The following is a 21,516-nucleotide window of genomic DNA, read 5'->3' on the forward strand; positions in this document are numbered from 1 at the left end:
GTACATTAATTTATGAAAAACATACCTACACATTAACGAGACTCATTCAATGATATTGTATATCACCTTTAACATATTTAAAATATCACAGTATCAATTAAAAAAGCTTAGCTTTAGCTCAACTTAATTGTATAAGTATACTAATCTATGTGCTTCTGATTTGGTACTGGTGATAATGCTTTTCTTATTAGCAATTAGGAAAAACAGCTTGATGCTAGGTCTTCCTTATTGAATGTTCATTAATCACAATAAGACTGCAGTATTCTTATATTTTTAGTGTGTTTCAAGACTGCAGGAAGATCTTCTATTATCTGCATAAACAAAATCCCTGCTATGTAACCATGAGTTCATAAGGAGGACCATGGTTTTAAGAGGAAAATAACAAAAGAAAAAAGGAATCTAGGTAGACTGGGAAGACAAAAAGAACAAGAAGCTTAGGACAGCCTCAGTAAATTTCTATGGTAATTCGGTGAAAAATTTCTACACACCACAGTGGGAGAGACACAGAAAGCATCAGAAAAAGAGAAAGAAAGGTTTATTGGGTCACAAAACACTACTGGAAATAGATGCTCTAAACTGTGTTTATAATGTGAGTTTTCATTGAACAATAATTCAAAAAAAAAAAAAAAGAAAAAAAAAAGGTTAAAACTGCCCGTTCCAGTACCTTTTCAAAGACAACAGACAACAGCTGGCAAGTCTCGCTTAGCCTGCCCAGCTCCTAGAGGTATTAGATCTTTTGGTTCTCATTTTTTTTAAAATGCAAAATATCTTGTAAAAGACATCAAAGGGTCCTTCTGAAAAATCAATACCTCAGTGTTTCAGAACACTACCTTAAAAAGCAGACACTCTAGATTTTTACTCACTTTTAAAGCTACTGGCTAAGGCTATTAAAGGAATTTTATAGTGTTATTGCCCCAGTCCCATAAGATCAGAACAGGGTAACTGTGGGATGATCAAACTGTTACTGAATGGTGCTAAATAGCTCTATAAGAAAATATCACCAGGCAGTCAGCATTTTATCTATTCCAGATAACACTTCAGAAACGTGTTGTATCTGGGATGGAACAAAAACGAAGTGTAATGAAATTCCCCAGACTTCATCTTTTAGACTTTGGGAAGGCCTACATATTGATTAGCTTTCAGAACTTTTAATTTTGAAGTAAATTCTTACTTTTTATGTTATGCACAGAAAAAGTCTTGTCAGCAAACAAGCACCACTGGAGCCTGTGAGTCTCAAGTTAGCAGCATACCAGATTTGGTCAAACTGGTTTGTCCTCATCAACTGACTTGTAGACCTCAGTAAATGTGCACTTGCTTGCACGGCATCCTGCTACTCACCACGGCTCACTCGAGAGCAATCCCATCTGTCAAAAGACTTTTTTTTTTTTTTCTCCAAAAAGTGTACTTTTGTACAAAGACAAAGTGAAGCACTTGTGAATTGCAGAGCAATTCAGTTTTTGCAGTTTCACAGCAGCTGCTAAATGATGCTGCTCGACAATGCTTCCAACAGCATGGTAGCCTGAGTGAATTAATTTCAAAATGATTAAAAAAATAATAATAATCAAAACTATTACCAGGAGATATTTTCTAATAGAAAAGTGGTTTGCAGAAGACACTTGCAAATCAGAATATGGAACTAGTTGAAACACATGGCAATTTACAGTCATTATGACTTTGCTTACCAAGCACCTTGCTAATCTGGTAAATGGTCATGCTGAAAGTGTAGCTGCTTTTTTAATCACTTAGTCTCCAGTGACAAATAAGCTGTAAAATAACTAACCATCGAAGATCTGCCCTCAAGCTACCAACCTCATGTGACTAAGAGATGCCAGCATCTCTTACCCAAAGAGCTTTTTCCAATGGTCTGGTACATCTTTAATAGCTCAGCCTAAATGAATAGCTGCCTATCAGCATTTCAGTAAACTGGGGGCAACTTTGGGGACAGGCTCAGCTCAAGGCTCATATTCAGGATTCATAATGTGATCACTTATCCTTTCTTCCACAGCTGTTGCTTTAAATGATGAGTAAAACTAGTCCAAAACACATGAGAAATCTACTCTCAAAATCAAGGGGAAAGGGGAACAATGAAGAAAGTCACATAAATATCAAAAATCCTCTCACTCACTGGGGATTCTGATTCTGCGATATATGATGAATTGCTATTTAATTTTTTTAACTGTAATTCATGAAAATCACTTATCATTACTTAGAATTGTATTGAAGTATGTTTTTCTCCTTAGGACCACAAGTTTCCCTTTAGACATTTTAAATATTTGGGAAAACAAGTATTGATGATTTATGAAAAATGTGTGCTAATACCATAATCTAAAAAAAAAAAAAAAAAAAAAAAAGATCCATTTTAAGACAAGAAGTCACTTATTTGAAATTGCACATGGTAGGTCCAAAGATCAGTATTCTGCTTTGCACTCTCTTCCCATGTGGTTCTCCCCAGGTTAGGAGCTCTGAACCCCTGAGTTCTGACGTCAGTCATTTTGCAGATCTTTTGCACAAGTTACTAATAACCTTCTACATTATAAATTTAAAGGGATTTAAAGAGTATCTTCTTTATCCTTAGCTTAAATGTTCTCATGCATTTCTATCTCACTATACAGATTGCCAAGTTCCCTTAGTGATTGCCTTCCTTTGCCACTTCTATGGTTACTTCATGCTCTTTCATGTTCTTGCCCTTCTCCCTCTATTTTGTGTAATCTCCCCTGGTAAATTTTTGCCCTTTCTTTCAGTTGGTATCTAAAGAAAATTGTGTGTTGTCTTCTTATGTCCTAATCAATTTAATTGCACTTAGCTGGCAGTATTCCAAAGCTGAACTCCGTATTCCTGGTCCCATCTCCTAGCTTGCACTTTACTCAGCTCTTGCAGGAGCCAGAAATATTATCTGTAAATAAACCATTTCACCGCATAACCCTTTCCACCACCCAAATAGACATTTTCCAGAACAGGGATGACTAGGCAGCCAACCAGTAGTCATACTTTATGTCCTTGAGCACAATGTCTTTTTATACAGAAGTTTTATTTACTAATCAAACTCCACATCCAAATCCGAAGCCAGAATCTGAACCCCGAAATTGTGCTGATTGGTTAATCAACAGAAAAATATTATCAAATTGGTGATGGTGTTTTAATCAGGACACTGAATGGTCAGAATGGAGGGTTTTATTAGCAGGAATGGGTACAAGGAGGGATGAGCTGGACAAACAAGCTACAGCCAGGCACCTGTAAAGCATATTTGTGGTCACTCTTCTGCGACACAGGATCTAACAGAAAACTTTTGGACCTTCAACATCTGGTCTACAACAGAACAGGTGTAACTATTGACCTATCGCCTCCATTAACTCTGCTGCAATCCACCATCAACAACACCAATCACATCTACTATTACAGATTTTCTTGTTTTAAACCTGTCCTTTAGGGAAGAAAAAAAAAAAAAAAAAAAAAAAAAGAACAATTCATTAATTTTGCTATATTCAGGATAGATTTTTTCTTCATTATATTATGGGTTTGAACACCCCCCGCCCCCCCCATTCAACTATAGAGGAAAAAACTTCTTCATTCTGGTGTCAGCAAAAGAGACTGAAGAGACAGGGTGCCATAGTTAGAGAAAGAAAGAGAAAAGTTTTACTACACTGACAGATTTATGTGAGAATAATAAGAAGAAGGAGGGTTTCAGGGGAGTAAAATGAAGTTTTCAGAGATGCGTGGGAATGACCAGTAAGCACAGGATAATGGGGAACTTGATGAAAGCATGGATAGAAAATATTAATCAACTCTTTACCTGGTAGAAGGAAGAGGAATATGATGTTGCCAATTTTTGTAAATTGCTCTTAAATTACAAATATACCAACAGAAAGGCAAGGCTCTTTCTTTGTAAGAGGTCTCAGCAAAGAGACAATCCTGAGGTTAATGCAGATAGGAGAGTTAAAACTGAGTTTGTCTTTTGTCCCATATCCCAGATCTTGTACCTCCTCTTTCTGGATTTCCTACAACTTCTCTTATATATACAACTGACATGAATTTTTCCTTGGAATTCTTCACCTCTTGCTTCCAGGATGTTTTTTTCCCTTGAACAAGATACAATTTATTTATCAGTAACGAGAAGTAAAAATAAATTCTGCATCTGAGAAGTCAGGTAGAGCTGTGATTAAAGGCTGACATTTTTACCTAGTATGCAAGACTACATTTTCCATTTTTATATATTCCCTGCAGTAGAACTTGTACAGATATATGTGAGTTGGCACCATTCTGTCAATTCTCAGTGTGGCAAATGATTCTGGACACTGGACCTTTTTTTTTTTTTTTTTTGGAATAAAATACGTGAAAATGAGTACCACAGATAAGCCAAACCTTTAACTAGTTTTTCTTGGGATCTGCTATAAAGAATCCCATAAGATACAGTCCCAAATAGAACATAGGTCCAGAAGAGGTGGATGTTTTTCAAGGATCATCTTCTCCAGGCTCAAGAATGGTCTATCCCAATAAAAGGTAAGGTAAGAATGGCAAGAGGCCTGCATAGATGAACATCGCTTACTATAAAACTCAAATACAAAAACAAGGCTTACAAAAAGTGAAAGCAGGGACAGGAGACCTGGGAGGACACTAAGCATGCAGAGATGGAGTTATGAAAGTCAAAGGCCATCTGGAGTCAAATCTGGTCAGGGACATGAAGGGCAACAAGAATTATTTCTATAGGTAATCAGCAGAAAAAGTCAAGCAGCAGAAAAAATGGGCCTCTGCTGAATGGGGCAGAGGACGTGGTGGTAAAGGACATGATAGTGGCCAACGTACTCATTGCCTTCTTTGCTTCAGTCTTTACTGCCCAGAGTGGCCTTCATGAAACCCAGGTCCCAGTAGCAGGGTCTGTAAGGTCAAGGAACATTTACTCTCCGTGAAGGAGAGACAGAGTATTCTCAACAGTTCTCACTGATAGGACAAGAAGCAATGGGCACAAGCTGAAATGCAGGAAATTCACTTCAAACATTAGATTTTATTTATTTATTTATTTATTTATTTATTTATTTATTTTCCCGTGGAATCTCCACCCTTGGAGATATTCAAAACCTGACAGGACACCAACCTGAGAAGCCTGCTCTGAGCACAGAGCTAGACTAGACACTCAGTTTGAGCATTTCATCACCTATTTATCCTTAAGATACACTAATGTACACTTGTCAGCCTTGTCAGGAAAACATTTTTATGTATGGCTTAGTGGGTGACACTAAAGGTGATGGTTGTACCAGATGATCTTGGAGGTATTTTCCAACCCTAATGATTCTATTCTATGATTCTATGACAGAATAAACTTTTAATCTAACATGCACCCTTACAACATAGACAAATCCCAATTCATATATATCCTTTAGAAAAAGGTATACCATATGACCCACTGAATAATGTGTTCTAGGCTTCACCACACTGGAAGTAGGCACACTAGACTTCACAGCTCCTGTAAGTAAACAAGAAGGCTGTACAATGCTTTGTGGAAGCAGCTCTCTTTGGTACAAACTTTGATTAAGGAAAAGATCTTCACACTGAAATTTAGTGCTTTTCTGAAGAGAAAACCTTGGAAGTGAAAATGAAAAGAAATAAAAACACGTCCAGAGGGACCACAGTATTATATCCTAGCACCAGCATAGCAATCACATTTAAAATGCTTTAAACAGTTTGAAAATACTTTCTGCTATTATGGAGAGTATCACAGATGAATATTTAAAGACAAGAATAATTCCTAGGAGAATTGTATCTGACCTCCTGGCTCATAGACATCCATCTTATAAATCCTAAAATATCATACTTCTATATCTTCAGTGGGAAAATACTATTTAGAAAAAAAAAACAGTTCCACTATGTATAACCATGAAAAATAGTAGAATCATTAAAAGCTTTTTATAAAGATAGATGTTTAATTGTATTTGAATACAACTTCTTTTGATTTGCCCTTGACTAAACTAAAAGCACATAGAAAAAATTACAGGGAATGTTAGATGTGAGCTACACTAATATCTGGCTAACTGCCTCTGCTGCGAAAGCTCTTTTTATTTTAGTAAAATTTTTTGCACAAAAGCATTTTCCAGAAACTGATGTAGTACGTTCAATACATTTTTATACCCAAGCTTAATTGCAAAAGCTTTTTCATAATAACAAATATTGTCCCAAGCAGAGACTATATTTAATAAATATGCTTATTATTTTCCTTAATGAAAGCAATGTTTAAAAATTGTAGGTAATCCCATTACACTGTACTTCAATTATACAGCCCAGCTCTCCTGCCCTCCTGCTGATAGAGGACTACCTCATCTTAGTTTCCAATTATATACATTAAGCCCTTCCAAAACCACCTTCATTATTACACACAGCATGCTTAGTTCTATCAGAGAAAAAGCTGTAATTGGGAAAGAGCAAAATGCATTTTCAAGCCTAAGATAATCACAAGAAAAGTTAATTATGTCAATTAAAATAATCTTCTCTCCACTCAACAAATATGACCTATTTCTACAGAGAAACACAGTAGGACAGGTTCTGATCCTTGATAAAGCATGGCATTTCTCCTCAAGTCATTCTTACCAGAAGATCTGTGAGCATGCCTAATTTTGACTTTAAATTACATCCTAATACAAGAAGGGCCAAAAGGGACTCTTAGTGAACCCAGAGAAATTGTCTAAAACACAAACTATGATGTGTTCCATACAGACCCCAAATTAAACCTAGGTATTTCTATGCTTGGATGAAACATATATTTTCTGGAAGCAGAAAAGAACTACTGACACACAAGGTCCTTCAAAAGTTAAAAATGATAGATATAAGGAGTGAAATCTCCAGTAAAACTGACAGTTGTACTTGGTGAAGAATTTCACAAAATCACAGAATGGTTGAGATTAGAAGGGGCCTCTGCAGATCATCTAGTCCACTCCCCTTGCTCAAGCAGGGTCACCTAGAGCACAGCAGTATCAATAGGCAACCAGGTGAAGTTACGAAGCATTGACTTTTAATTACTTCCCTACCTCAAGTCTGAGCTTTAAGTTCTAAGATACTGCCACATATGGAAAAAATTGAGCTGTTCTACTCATAGAGTATTAGACAAGGCATCATACAGGAGGTTGACAGATCCTGTAACTGCACGTGCCCAACCCTTAGGCCCTTAGGTTGCAGAAACAAGAGGAAGATGAACCCCAGTTCTCGTTATTAGCTGTTTCTGGTAGTTAATTTTTCTTCCTCTGCACACTGAACCTTATTTTGGCATCAAACTTGGTTGGCCTCTGCCATTTCACCCCTTTTTAGAACTCTGATAAAGTTTTCAAAAGCCGGCTCATTCCCATATTTTTGCAATATCTAATTGTGCTAACACAGCTATCCACAATCTTCCTTTTGCTGAGTTAAGCTTTTCCCATCCCTTACAAAGACTTATTTAGACCATTTTACAATCTACTTTGGAACATTTCTCGAAGCATTTGATGTTATTATTGTTCTATGGGCACCAAAAGTAGATGTAATATTTTAGAGAGTTTATATTTCAAATTGCTACCATAAGCTTGGTGGCATAAATACCAACACTTACACCAGGTAGTTTAGGTAGTTCTTTGTTTACACTAAATTTATACTTTTTTCTCTTACAGATCCTAGCAATTTGCTGTATAAAATTTGTACAGACCATTGACAATATGACAATAGAAGTCAAATATAGAGCATTTTAAGTTTTCATAGGGAAATTCTTCTCCTAAAAGTTCCAACACCTTAATTTCTTTTATCCTGATTTGTTTTTTCCTTATCAGTTGGTAACTTTGTTAGAAACTTGGGATCACTGCCAAAGATGTTTACTTCAATTTTGTTTTGAGACCTAAATTAGATTCCTTCTAAATACTAAATTAGATTATTAATCAGTTAAAATCTAAATCTTCATTATTAATTTACTAGAAACAATACAGCAGCTTGTAAAACATTTATGCGGCAGTAAACGGAGAGCTACTTTGCAGAGATCATGACATGCCTAATTTACTACACAACTAAATATTTAATTACAAATGGTGGTAAAGCTGAAGGTGCTTTGTTGAAATTTAATGATAAAAGTCTAAACTGTATTTTGTGCATCAATGGTAAATTTCTAAAACAAGCATAATGAAACAGGCTTCCTTTTGTGGACTTTCCCTTACTAGTTAAATGAAGAAACATGTACTTTGCTAACCAACTTATTACTTACAGATAGGTCTGTTCCCCAATGTATTTTCAACAAAAATAAGTTTAAAACAACTTTTTAAATTAATTGAGAAGATAATGCTAAAAATAATAACTTCACATGCCTGTTGAAATAAAAGTTGGAGGAAAAATTATGTTCCGTACAGCAGCTTATTTTTTGCATTTGCAATGTGATATTCTTGACTCAATGTTTTTCTTGCTAACATCTTGAAATAGAGTAACACTGTTTGAACTTTATGTACATGCTTTTTTTTTTTGTGTGTGTTTCAAGATTAAAATTTTCAAAATTTCCAGGTAAAGTCCTTTAAATGCATTTATGTATCAAGACATATATTAAATGTTTAGCCAATCAGCAGTTTAGGAAACAACACTTGGATCTTTCATATGGCTGTCTCAATGCAGAAATATTATTCCTAATGTTAAACACAGCCAGCAAGTAATGATATATTCATTACTTATTTATTAAAGGTGAGCTTTCAAACAGGTATTCTTAGGTCAATAAATGTAGCTGAATGCTTCAGAAGTCATCAACTTTACAGAAAAATAGATAATGAGGAATGCTGTTAAAAAACATAAACATTTTCCTTGAGATAAAGATTAATTCATTCAATAGAATACACCAAAGAACGAACAGGTTGTAAGCCGAGCCCTGAAAACAAGCAGCAGCAAACAGGATCAGTTTCATTTAGTCATGAATATCTATTTCAAAACAGCAAATTGATACTTTACTGTCAAGATGCTTTTGTTAATAACATAGAATTTCCTGACCCTTAGCCACCTTATAAAGATGCAGGACAGTCTTGCCAAATATAAACCACCTAAAATTTTTTGAAAAGTTGCCTGCTAAGAAAACCAGAACTGCTTGCATGTATCCCATCAGCAAACTAGAAAACATCATATTTAGAAAATAAGAAAATATATTCTAATCTCCCAGGGAGTGGGTTAAAGCAATACAACTGACATTTACTACTGAACATTTTCATAGAAGGCAAAAATAAAATATTATAAGAGAACGTACATCTTAGTTTTCCAATTTTCCTACATCTTAATTATGTCTCAAGGCTAAAGAATGTTTCAAAGATATATACAATAGCATGATAAAGCTGTTCAAGACTAAACTGAATAAAGAAGTATACACTTGGTAACAGGCCTCATTACACATCAGCATCTAATTCATTAGCTTAATAACATGACCTTACCTATCAAGGTAACAACTTCTCAAGCAAATTTTTGGAAGGTAAGTGGTATCACTGGTATTAATCAATCCATGCTCTGTTTAAACACTGCTGCATGGAATAGGGAAGAAGGACCTAATGGAAGACAGATTGAAATAAATTGAAAATTCCTATTATAGGACTGAAACATGAAGTTTTCATGCAAAGTTTTCTATTCAGATCCAATTCTAGTTTAATAATTACCAAGTTTTTGCTCTGCTAAGCTTCAGGAAAGGCACATGGTAGCCTCAGATTGCTAATACTGTCTAAGATTAATTAATTGATTAACTAAAAGAATAGCTGAACATAATAAGACAACTCAGCATAGTGTTGGTATCATCAATAGTTGCCTCAAAAGAGCTGAGTTGTGTAAGCTGTGTGGCTTCGTATACTTCTGCATCTAAAGGCTGCCATTTGTGAGCAGACTTGCAATGCATGCATGTGTGTATTTGCGGGGGGGGGGGGGGAGGGCGGGAAGACAGGGGAGAAATATGGGAAACTTGTTTTGCTATTTTGCTATGATATTTATATTTAAGCTGTTATAAAAAAGAGAGCTTCAGTCTTCAGAACAGTTTGTGAATACTTCACATGACATTACCTCCTGCCTGGTGGTAAAAAGTATCATATTCCACATATGAGAGAATCAAGGGATTAGCTAAAATCTCTTATCTGAAGCTGTTAACATATATTGAAGCTATAGCTGCAAGTTTCTCACCAAGCTTATCCTGACATGCATCAATGTTTTAACCAGCGTGTGGCAGAGAATTATTATTTTTTTTTAATGGTGGAAAGAAAAAAGTGCTTCCTTTAAAATAAACTATCTTGAGAATCATATTACATGACAATACTTCTACATCTTACTATAGCTGCACATACTCCTATTTGACAGGGTATCTTCCAGTGGCAGCAAGTTACATACATACCAGATGCAATGTCTTATACAGTATACTAAAAATGCAGAAAGTGTAGTTTGAGAATTTACCTTAGGAACTAAAACAGAATTCCCATAGCTCAGTTTTCTCCAGGGACACTGATGCCAAAGGACAGATTGTTTCTTGTCAGTGTTTCAGACTGATCTCTATTTGCAAACAGTGAGCAATGCCAAATGTAATTCAGTACACAAATCAAACATGTATTTTGTTATGCACTGTTTTGAATTGCATATTCAGGACAGAGAGGCAAGTAATGCCAAAAAAACATACCATACTTGCACATCATAAGAGCCATTTTCATAATATACTTGAACACTGCATAAAAATGCAAAGAAATAAAACAATTCTAATAAAATAATGAGCACCTTATGAATTAAATATGCTACACACTGGGATTTAAAAGAACATGATATAAAATGTAGACCAAGAGTATAAAGTGCAACTAAAGTTACAAATAAATAGATATACTAGATATACTTTTTTTTTTTTTTTAAGATGGTAACAATAAATTAACATTATTTACTGACTGCAAACAGGAAAGAGAAACATTTTTATTTTTCATTGAAAAAACAGAACAGCTTGTAGCCTATGATAATAAAGCCACATTTGCTAGAAGAGATTCAAACTGAGTCACAGCACGAGCACTAGCAGTAGCAATTAATACAGCCATTGGCATGGCAATTGTTTTCTGAACGTTTACTTAAAAACAAGATGGACAGGAAGACAAGGTATAATTTAACTGGTAGAGTTACTTAATCTGATTCTAAGATAATCACAACACTGGTGAAACCAGGAAAGGAAAAGCTGTTTTAAGCAACATGCTGAAGAGCATGATCGTGGATAAAAGGCCATGTTGTACCTGACTGGCCAATACAGACAGCAGCGTACATGCCTAAATGATGTGGTACAAGGAAGATGAGGCATCATCGATGTATGACAGCCAGCTAGTAATTGAGTTCTCTTAGATTAAACTGGAGTGAAAGAGAAAATATATTCTGTTTTTTCCAAACATTTCACCTATAGCTGATTAATCAACTCTCTCTTCAATCAATATTTCTTCAATTCAAGATGATTTAAACAATAATCCCTATTACTACTCATTAATAGTTATGGCAGGTGCTAGGTCTGTGAAGGCAGAATAGGAAAGCAAAACAAGAAGAAGAATACTTCACAGATGAAAAAAAAAAAAAAAGATGAATTTGAAATAAAGGATTGCAAAGGATTAACTTCAGTAGTTTATTATTCATCAGTATCTTGTTTTAAAAACATCACTCCTGCATTTTTGCAAGATTAGTTGAATTTATTTATTATTATTATTATGGTGATGGTGAGGTGAAAGTGAATTATAAGTATAATAAATCTCTACTTAAGAAGCTTATTCCTACTGTTATATATTAATCATGGTGCACATGGGATCATAACCAACTGCAAATAAGAAAAGGGGGGGGGGGGGGGGGGAGAGAAGAGTTGAGTAGTTATATGCTCATGGATTAAATCACAAAATAAGAAAATGCCTTGGAGTTCCAACTGTGCTAAAGCAAAAGGCACAACAAGCTCTGGATATAAAATGAACTTGCATATTTTTTCTCCACACAGTTTTGTGCTAAAAGATCTTTCCATAAAAATGTAAAATAGAGCACTTACAAGCTCCATTTGAAGACTCCTCCAGTGGTCTGACATAATTCTGGCATCTGTTCAAACAGGTAGTTCTACAAATAACTGATGCTGTTGTCATCCCATTGAATCTGATCAGTGTGAGCGCTCCTTTGACCAAATACTCCTTTGCCCAAGTAAAACTGTCCAGCTGCCCTTAGTGCTTGTGACAGCTATGTGAGACATCCCTTAGTGAAACAGTCATTTCACCTTTAGCCAAGGCAATAACTAGACCTACAAGTTTCATCACTTCATCACAGCCCCAGTGGATGGGAAGTAAATTGGTGACATCTGGTCTGAAAGGGAGAACCAACTAAGAAATCTAAAGTTTCTACAGTATACATGCAAATACTGCAGCGAAGAGAGAGTTAAGCTTGTTTGGAATTATTTATATACACGTATGTGTGTATAAGACATGTAATGAAAAAATATGTTTATCTGGTATTATATCCTATGATTTCTGAATCACAGTTTCTATTCTCTGATGCATGCAGTTATTGGTTCAAGTAAATTTTTCATGTCTTTCAAATTAGATTACTGGACAGCTTCTTGTAAGCAAAATAAAAATTAAACAAGAATACATAGCTTAAATCAGCGCACACTGCAATTAGCTGCATTAGAATACAGATATGAGAATCATCTGGATATCACGTCATCTTAACATGAAGAGTTAATTATCACTATTCCTAGAACACCGTCAGAAAAATGACTAAATACTCTTGCTTTTACAGACAACTTTTTTTGTTACACATCCCAGTTTTTTTTAACCTTTTAGGGAAAATTTTCCTGCTTATTTGAAAATATTTCTTTGTAGGCTACCAGTCTACCAAGTAGTTATTTGACCCCCAAATAACTCTTAATCAAAGCCCACAGAGTGCGAAAACATCTTCTGGACTGTGTTCTACTATCTAGTCTGCACTCTATTACATTTAAAACTACTCACATTGATACTGTTCAGTTTGTGAACGTTGCTTATGGATAATCTTTATTTACAGTTGACAGTCAGAAAATATGTCATTTATGTCATTATATACACACCTTTTTAATAGTTAAATTACTTCTGTCTTGAATTATAAACTGAATAAACGAGTTAAACTGGTATGATAAACAAAGATTTGTGAGGGAAAAATGGCAAATTTTCAAATACAGGACATTGTTTCTTAGAACTGTTAACACCAGAAAAAGCACTTTGGTGCCTAACAGCCAGAAAGGGTTCTAACAATGCTATTTTGTAAAAATAAGGGTGAAAATCAACTGTCATTTAAACACCTCACATGGGTGCTGTTACACTGCTGCTAAAAAGTGCAGAAGGAGAAAGCTCCTTTTAAAGTGATTTTCCTCTTCTGATGTAAAAACTCAAAATGACCAATTCTAATGGTTTTTATAATTTGGGTCTCATGGTTCAAACATGCTCCACTTTTGAACAAGCTTAAAAACCAGCATTCAGCTTCCCCTTTGAAATTAAATAATAGGGTTACTCTGGCAAATATTACCCCACTTTCAATATTGAACCTTGAAACCCAAATTCTATCAATATAATGAAGCATTTTCAGAGGGTTTTTCACAGTGCTTTACCTCACCCTCTCAGATCAACAAGATTAATTACTCAGTTACTTTTCTGTACCTCTTCCAATCATTTAGAGTACTTATTTTTATAGCATAACCGCATGCAGTTAACATCTCTCGATTTCTGCTTGATTGTGGTTTAATGAGAAAAATTCAAGACATCAATCTTTGCCTTAAGTTATTCTAGTTCCGATGTTCAAATGATCACGTTTACTGTCATAACAATCCTTTCATGAGACAATCTCAAAGCATTTTAATAACTTTAATAAAACAGGTACGAGCAGAGCTGCCTTGAGAGGAGTTCAGTTGTTTTCAGGCAATATTATTGGCAGCACTCCCTGTACACTAAATATCTCCTATTTGAGGGCAGGAGTAGCACTAGCAATCAAGCCAATGCAACCACACTGAGGTAGAAGTTGTAGATAGCAGCAACACATGCCAAAAAGAGTTTATAATCCAGTTTAATAAATACAATGAAGTATAAGGAACTTTGACACTTTAGTTTTCCATAGCAAACCAAGAACATTTAGAGCAATTAACAGACATTATCCCATTTACTTTGAAAAGTTTTAACCAGGACAGCTTGGGGGACACGTTCAATTTTCCAAAGTTCTGAGCTTTTTCAAAATCTTTTGTTCTATTTTTCAATTAAAATAAGGCTTTTCAATATATCATAAAAACATGTCCTGCATAAAATTACTGGTGCACAACCATCTAACACCAGAGAACCATTATTGCCATGGTTAGGACACTTAAGACTGCTGTTCATCCAGATGTTTAGCAGCTTAACATCTACCAGGATGGCCTTCACTTTTGTTGGGGAACCAATGAGCCACTGCGCTACCACAAGGTTTGGCTTAGATTCAAGGTTGGAAATCAGGAGAAATTTCTTCTCAGAAAGAGTATTGGAGAGGGCATTGGAATGGGTTGACCAGGGAAGTGATGGAGGTGTTTAAGGAAAGGTTGGATGTGGTACTTTTAGGGACATGGTTTAGTGGGTGATAATGGTGATAGGGGAGTGATTGGACCAGATGATCTTGGAGGTCTTTTCCAACCTTAATGATTCTATGATTAGATGATCACAGCCTCCAAGGAAATGCTGGGCTGGAGGGGAAGCAATGATTGGAAGTACAGGACAGAAGCAGCAGTGCTGGCACTCAGCAGTGGGTACTGGTTCAGGAGATGAGAAAACCTGCTCAAGAGCTACCACAGGTCCTAATGAGATCAGGTTCACCTCTTCTCTTTGGTTTCCCATCTTTTTGCCACTTATTAGCACCTTTTCCCCTTTCCCTTTGTCTTTACCAAGCCCCACATTCAGCTTCTGCAGCAGAGACCAATTTCTGGTTCCTGAGAACCACTAACCCAGAAGCTGCAGGGGTTTCAGAGAAATAGCCTTCCTATTGTGGGAAATATCTGTATGCCAACTCTCCCAGTGCAGGGACCACCATTTTCAAGTAGGGAGAGATGGGGGGCAGAGGGAGATGGGGAGCAGAAGTAGATGGGAACTCCAGCTTAAGAAAAGATGGGGAGCTCTGGAGATGCAAAAGCACGTGGGAACCTATCCGTGATGCCACACAACCAGACATCCTCATGCAGGCACAGAACATGTGCACAGGAACACCGCACTGCCACAGAGCTTTCTTAGTTCTTCCCACAAAGGACTGCCTTGGTCATCTTCCTTTCTCCCACATTTGTGTGCAACCACTGGCACTGTATGTTGCATTTCACATCTTGGAAGCTGTTTCCCTAAATAGTGACCTGGGAGATCCAAATTCAGGTGCTCTCTCTGTATGATTCAGGCCTGATCTCTAACATTTTAAGGAGCTGCTCTGTCAGGTTGTGCATGTGTGTGTGTGCACAAATAAATCCATGCTATAGACTTCATATTCTCCCCACCTCTCAATTTTCATCTTGGCCTTAAGAAAATAAATAGGCTCCTGCAAAATTTCTATTTCTCAGAAATACTTAAAAATATATATATAATCTTGGCTTGATCTTGTCTAAATAAGTTCAGCATAATAGAAAATCTGTCATGAAGCCACACTCTTCAGGCGCTTGCTATACAGATTTTAACAGCAAGAAACTCTTTGTATGCACATAGGCCATTAGAAATCATTGCAGTATATTATCTCCAAAAGCACATTAAGAAAACAATGTTTAATTCAAATCATGTTCACAGAGGAAAAGCTAATTATTCTTCCAGTAAAAAAATATGTAAGGTAAAACTGCATAATAATTCAATTATTAGACCGTTAAAAAAAAAAAAAAAAAAAAAAGACTCATGCAATTAAATGTTATTTTTAATTTACTTGTTGAACGACATATTTCCATATATTTGTTCTCTTGTTACCAAGGTATTGTACTGAAGATGTCAGTGTTGATCAGCTTCCAATCATCAATAGCACTTATTGCAATAGCATCCTGCTAGGAATGGGATTTTCCGCCTTTGCTGGAGTACGTCATTGATTTATAGGAGAGGAAAAAAAGTAATTAAATCATAAAAAGTGAGACCTGACTATGGAATAAAGCTTCAAGAAAGTGATTTTACTTTTGTCTTATGACAATTAGCAGTTTACAAGATGTTTTCTTGGATACTTACTCTCTTATGACAAAAATAAAATTCCATTGCAAACATGCAAATAGCATGCTCAAGATGCATGCAGAACAAAAGCCTAAAAATTATGAGGTATGGCTTCAAAACTTGAATAGCACTGAACTGAGTTGTCTCAATTATTTTGAAAGTTCTATAAAGTTGTATGTAATATGATAGATGTATAAAAAAAATATTTCCAAATACCTTAATAGGGAAAGAAAAAGCTTAATTCTTTTATAGCGTTCTTTTAGACTGTGTTGCAAGACTCTTGTGAAGAAAAATATATTTTCTTAGTGAATAATCTGGCACTGTCTTATACAATTTTACAAGGTTATTGGAATAGTCTGTATATATATGTGCTTTAATCAACCCATACTAAACATGTTTTCAAGGCCACTGAGTGAGCTCCCACTGTGTCAGGGTTGGAATGTGTCCACTCATCCTGCCTGTCATCTTGGAGGAAGCCTGAAAGCAAGTGTTCCTCTGGAGGGAGCCCCTCAGAACTAAGGAAGATCCAGTCTGCAACTTTTTTTCCTCCCATAGCAACATGCAAACAACAGGCGAGTTTACATGATTACCGTTTTTGTTGAAATATGTTTAACAAAGAAAGTTTGACAGTCCCTTGTACAGCTAACTGCATTTCTATTTTCTTTTATGCATACGGTGTGAAACATAAACCACTTTTGTTTGGATAACTTCCCAATGGCTTGGATGCTTAAATTTTAAAATTACCATTGAGCACCTATTCAACCAGTAGGAATGCTTTGCAGAAAAAGTAAATGCCTGTCCCCTTTTCCAAACCATAAATACATTTTTGCTACTAATTTATTAGCATAAATTTTTGCTAATCATTTTCCCTACATAAGGAGCTTTTTCAGCTACAGATGAATCCAGGCAATGGATAATTACTTACTGTATCGGTGACTGCATTACATAGCATAAGATATATCAAAGACATAAGAAAGCAACCCATTTATAAATTCTTTGACTACATCAAAGACAGCAAGGAAAAGAGGAAGCCATCATTATCAGACTAATGAGGCAACTTTATAACATTACATTTAAGTTTTTTCACACAACCTGAAGCCGAGTTTCATGAAAGAGGAATTAGTCCCATTTTGAAACTGGTTTGTGTTTAATTTAGACCTGCGTTCCAGTTTTGTCTACTAACTAAATGCTGCTTATATTTACAATAAAAGCCTGGATATGCTCCAATTACTACTGCTGTAAATCCTAAAACAATTAAAGTTTTGCTTGTGGAGAAAGAAGGCAGAAGAATCTTACCTACAAGGGCTTCCAGAAAACAGCTGATTAAACAGTTAAATTTTATGAGTAGAAAAACACTGAAAAAGATTGCATTGGCCATTTTTGCACCCCTACATATCTTTTTAAAGGAAAGGGATAAATGCTGCAGCATAGTTTCAACAAGTATAGTGAAACAACAACAACAAAAAAAATATTATTGCATTCTCATTGGTCCTACAATAGAAAAAAATGTATATATAAGCAGCAAGCAATCAATGGTTGTCTGAAGAACCTAACATTATACTCATAAAAATAATGCAGCACAGCAACAAGTTCACTGGAGTGCTCCCTTAACAGACAACATACCAGATGTACAGCTGTTTATCTTGCAAAAAGGAAATAAAAATAAAAATAAAAATAAAAATAAAAATAAAATAAAAAATAAAAATAAAGGGGGATAAAGACTTTTCAAAGGATCTTTCCTTCAGCATTTAATAACTAATATGCAAAGCAGTCAAGGATTCTTGCATGAAATCATGAATAGCAATAGGTCGTTTTTCAGGGTATTAAAAAAGCTAACCAGATACACAACGGGATGCCAGCAGGCAGCTTGCATTAGACATAAGGCTTTATATTCCCACTAGGAACGTACCTTCTCTGTTTTTGCTTTCCTGGCGTTATGCACAAACCTGCGTCCCAGCTTCTTGGCATACCAGATAGAGGCAAACATTGTAGTGATGAAGATTTCAGTCTGAATATGCAGCACACACGCACGCAGGAAAAAAAAAAAGAAAAAACACCCCAAAAACTTCCACCACAACTGAGATACAAATCTAATGCTGGTTCAGATCTCTCAACTATGCTGTTGCTTTGTCAGGTTCTCTCATGCTGCCTTCTGAAAAAAAAAATTAAAAACAAGAAAAAGCACACACACAAAAAAAACACCCCAATGTGGCCAGTCTGCAGGTGTATTTACATACTGCCAGCAGGAAGTCCAGGGTGAGGCATCTTTGCATCCAGCTCACATCCAGTCTGCTAAGTGCCTGTCTGCAGTTCTTTAGCACTGTCACCACAAACTACATATGTGTCAGTATGAAAGGAAGCTGCAGTAAACTACTGTAGCAGACAGCTCACCTCCTCTTCTCCTGTTCTGAAATTTAACTCCTTGCTTCTCTTCGATTTGCCAGCATGCAACAGAAGCAGCAGCAGTTCAAATATGAGATACACAGCACTGCAGGAAAGGAAGGGGGTACAGAAGTGCCAAAAATAGAAATGTGTATTAACTGTTAAGGTGAACGAACAGGTGTTGTATGTGTTCCAGTGCAATTAAGCTATGAAAGGAAAGTGGATTTTACTTTATTCAAGTTATTTGGGATAGATTCAGAGATTTTTGCTACCTAATTTCAATTCACAACAGAAATACATCATAGCTGTTCTGTTTATTTGCTGATGTCATACATGCTTTGCTAAAGGATTTAAGACTCACTCAGGGACTTTTGCTTTGCTAATAGCTCCATGAAATAGAAAACTGATTATTTTTTTTTCCAAATTAACCTTTAAATTCTGCCTTACCTAAGCATGCTTGTTCCTCTTCCTTTAATTGCAAGTTATTTTACATTAGGAGCTGAGAAGCGATTATGAATGCCTATTTTTGCTGTGAAACAGCAGTGTACTGCTTCCCTTATGCCACATACCTCAGCTTTAACCCCTGCACCTCTTTGCAGTTATAATCTCTAAACAATAAGCAGAAACATACCCTTTTGGCTCCACACATATGACTAAACAGATGTTCCTCCCAGCCAGAAGCAGTATCAAAGCTGCAAACTTACAGGGTTCATCACTGTGTTTTGTATTTGATAGTACTGTGCTTTATAGGGCAAATACTTCCCCTTGTCCTCCCACCTATGATTGTGGAGATACCAACACGCAGAAGAACCACTGCTGTCCTGTGTGCTGGATCACATTTGCAAAGCACATATGCAAGAGTAATTTCTGCTCTGCTTTTATGTGGTAAATAGCAAATCAAAATTAATAGAGGCACAGCAAAGGAAATATAGTCATAGCAATCTAATGTAGGACTCCTGGGGCCAAGGAAGCTCTTTATCTGCCCCAGGATTTTCAGCAAATGGCTGAAACTATTTTCTCCAGGGTGCCTGAATTCCAAAGGCAAAATATTCCACTCCCACTTAAAACTCACCCAGAGTTACTGGAGCTGGATGGCACAGCCCAAGCTTTGAGCCTGAAGACACACACTGCTCAATTCCTTTAAGACTAGAAAGAGTTCAAAGAATTCCTTCAACACAATTTAAAATGGCGAGTTGGTTAACTAAACAGAAATTCTTAGATAGTGACTTTTTTTCAGGGAAACTCCAAGGTATGTTAGCTTTTCGCCTGATGCATAAAAGCTTCTGACAAAATACTTTGTAACAGACAATATTTCTGGAAAGGAATAGTTTCTAATTACTGCCAATTCAGACTTTTAGTTAATGCTGGTAGTCAGTAAATTTGAAGCCCGAAGACAAAGTAAAACCATCTTTGAAACATAATTGCTACAGAAGAGCTATCTATCTGTGACACCACTCCAACTCTCTGAACTCTGGGCTGATGGTAAGAGGGTAGATTCTCCAAGGTAAAAACCCTTTATTAAACCACATAGCAGACTTGCATCACTCTCCACATCTGTGGGTTGTCAAAGTGTCTTATAAGGGAGTATAGGGAGCAGAAGGAAGGAGGAAAAATATGCCCTGAAAAACTGAGGCAAAACAAAACAAAAACAAAACATATTTTGTTTCTATCTGGGATTTCACTGTAAGGAAACATGGATGGAAAAATAAGAATGCCGAAAAGAAGCAGTAACATCATTACATAGCTTAACCAACACTATAAATGTTAATGTAAAAAGAACAGGAATAAAAATTTTACATATATGCATAAACAGTAGAACACCTCACCCACTCTGCTCCCATGATTTTATAAAGAGAATAAGTATAATTTGAAATCACTGCACTACAACCAAAAAAGGGTATATTCTCTCAAGCAACTATTTATATATTTTTATGTATATTCAGCTGCTAAGAAAAATTGACGGAAACACTCATTAAACAATAAAATCTCACTTTATGACTTCTATCATCGACATTAACAGTTTTACTGAACTATTTATTCAGAAAAATAGGAACAATAAAAAGCCACAATTCATCCCACTTAAAAGAAAAAAAATAGAATACATTGTTCATTTAAGGAATAATGACAAAGCAATAGGGAGATAATTTTCTCCACCCACTGAAAATGTTAGATCAGGAAGCATAAACCTTGCCAAATACCTGATTCTGATTCTAATCAGAAATGCATTTTAACTGTTTGCATGCACTTGTAGATCTAACTAAAATCTACAACACAGGAATGGCCAGACTACAAGTCATTTTATTACAGCTCCATCACACAGTAGTCTGCCATACGTTGTCAATAGCAGGTTTATTAGGTCTGTACCGGTATCCAGGGATTTTAAGATTATTAATCTTTTACTGTAACCATAACAAAGTCTGCGTTTTACAGAAGTGCTACAAGCTGAGCTGCTTTAGAAGAATTGGAGCTCCCAGCTGTGGTCTGCTCATAGGAGTAATATGTACTTTAGCTTGCTCAGTGAAGTGCTACATTACAAGGGCAGAGAGATGCATGCAATGAATGGCAATATTATCGTAGACAGGAGATAATCAGTTAAAAGCAAATTTTACGAGGGGCTTCTTGCTGCGAATGAGTGGGTGGTTTTCAGTAAACCAAACCACATCTATACTATACATTAAATTGCAATCTTGTGCTTCTCTGAGAATCGGTCTTACCACAAGTGGACACATGGATATAAGCACAAAGCAACTACAGTGTTGAATCCTACTGTTGTTAATACATGGCTCCCCAACATTGCAAGCAACGGTGATTGATGCTCAGCGCTGAAACAGATGGTCATTTCAAACACTATGCCAACTGCTTGTATGTGCTGAGTATCACCGGTATTTTTGCTGGTCAGGCTCCTCTTTCAATTTTTATATTGCTGCTTTACTTAAGCAGCACACGGGAAGAAGCACAGCTTCGCTTTAGACAAGGCATTCATCTT

At 36.0% G+C, this 21,516-nt stretch overlaps 1 protein-coding gene across 29 annotated transcripts in view; it reads right to left on the reverse strand.

Moving 5' to 3' along the window:
- DLG2 (discs large MAGUK scaffold protein 2) overlaps positions 1 to 21,516 on the reverse strand; it is a 1,027,768-nt gene that overhangs the window by 498,990 nt on the left and 507,262 nt on the right. Inside the window, exon 1 of one of the 29 annotated variants that reach the window (XM_068663060.1) lies at positions 18,058 to 18,496. The exons of 27 other annotated variants lie outside the window; for them this stretch is intronic. In XM_068663060.1, the coding sequence (XP_068519161.1) occupies positions 18,058 to 18,135 (78 nt within the window). In that variant the 5' untranslated portion in view covers positions 18,136 to 18,496. Of the gene's footprint in view, positions 1 to 18,057; positions 18,497 to 21,516 lie in introns of those variants that run through there. One more of the 29 variants, XM_068663208.1, reaches the window with a different exon arrangement.

This window comes from Anas acuta, chromosome 1, assembly GCF_963932015.1.
Source record: "Anas acuta chromosome 1, bAnaAcu1.1, whole genome shotgun sequence".
NCBI lineage: Eukaryota > Metazoa > Chordata > Aves > Anseriformes > Anatidae > Anas > Anas acuta.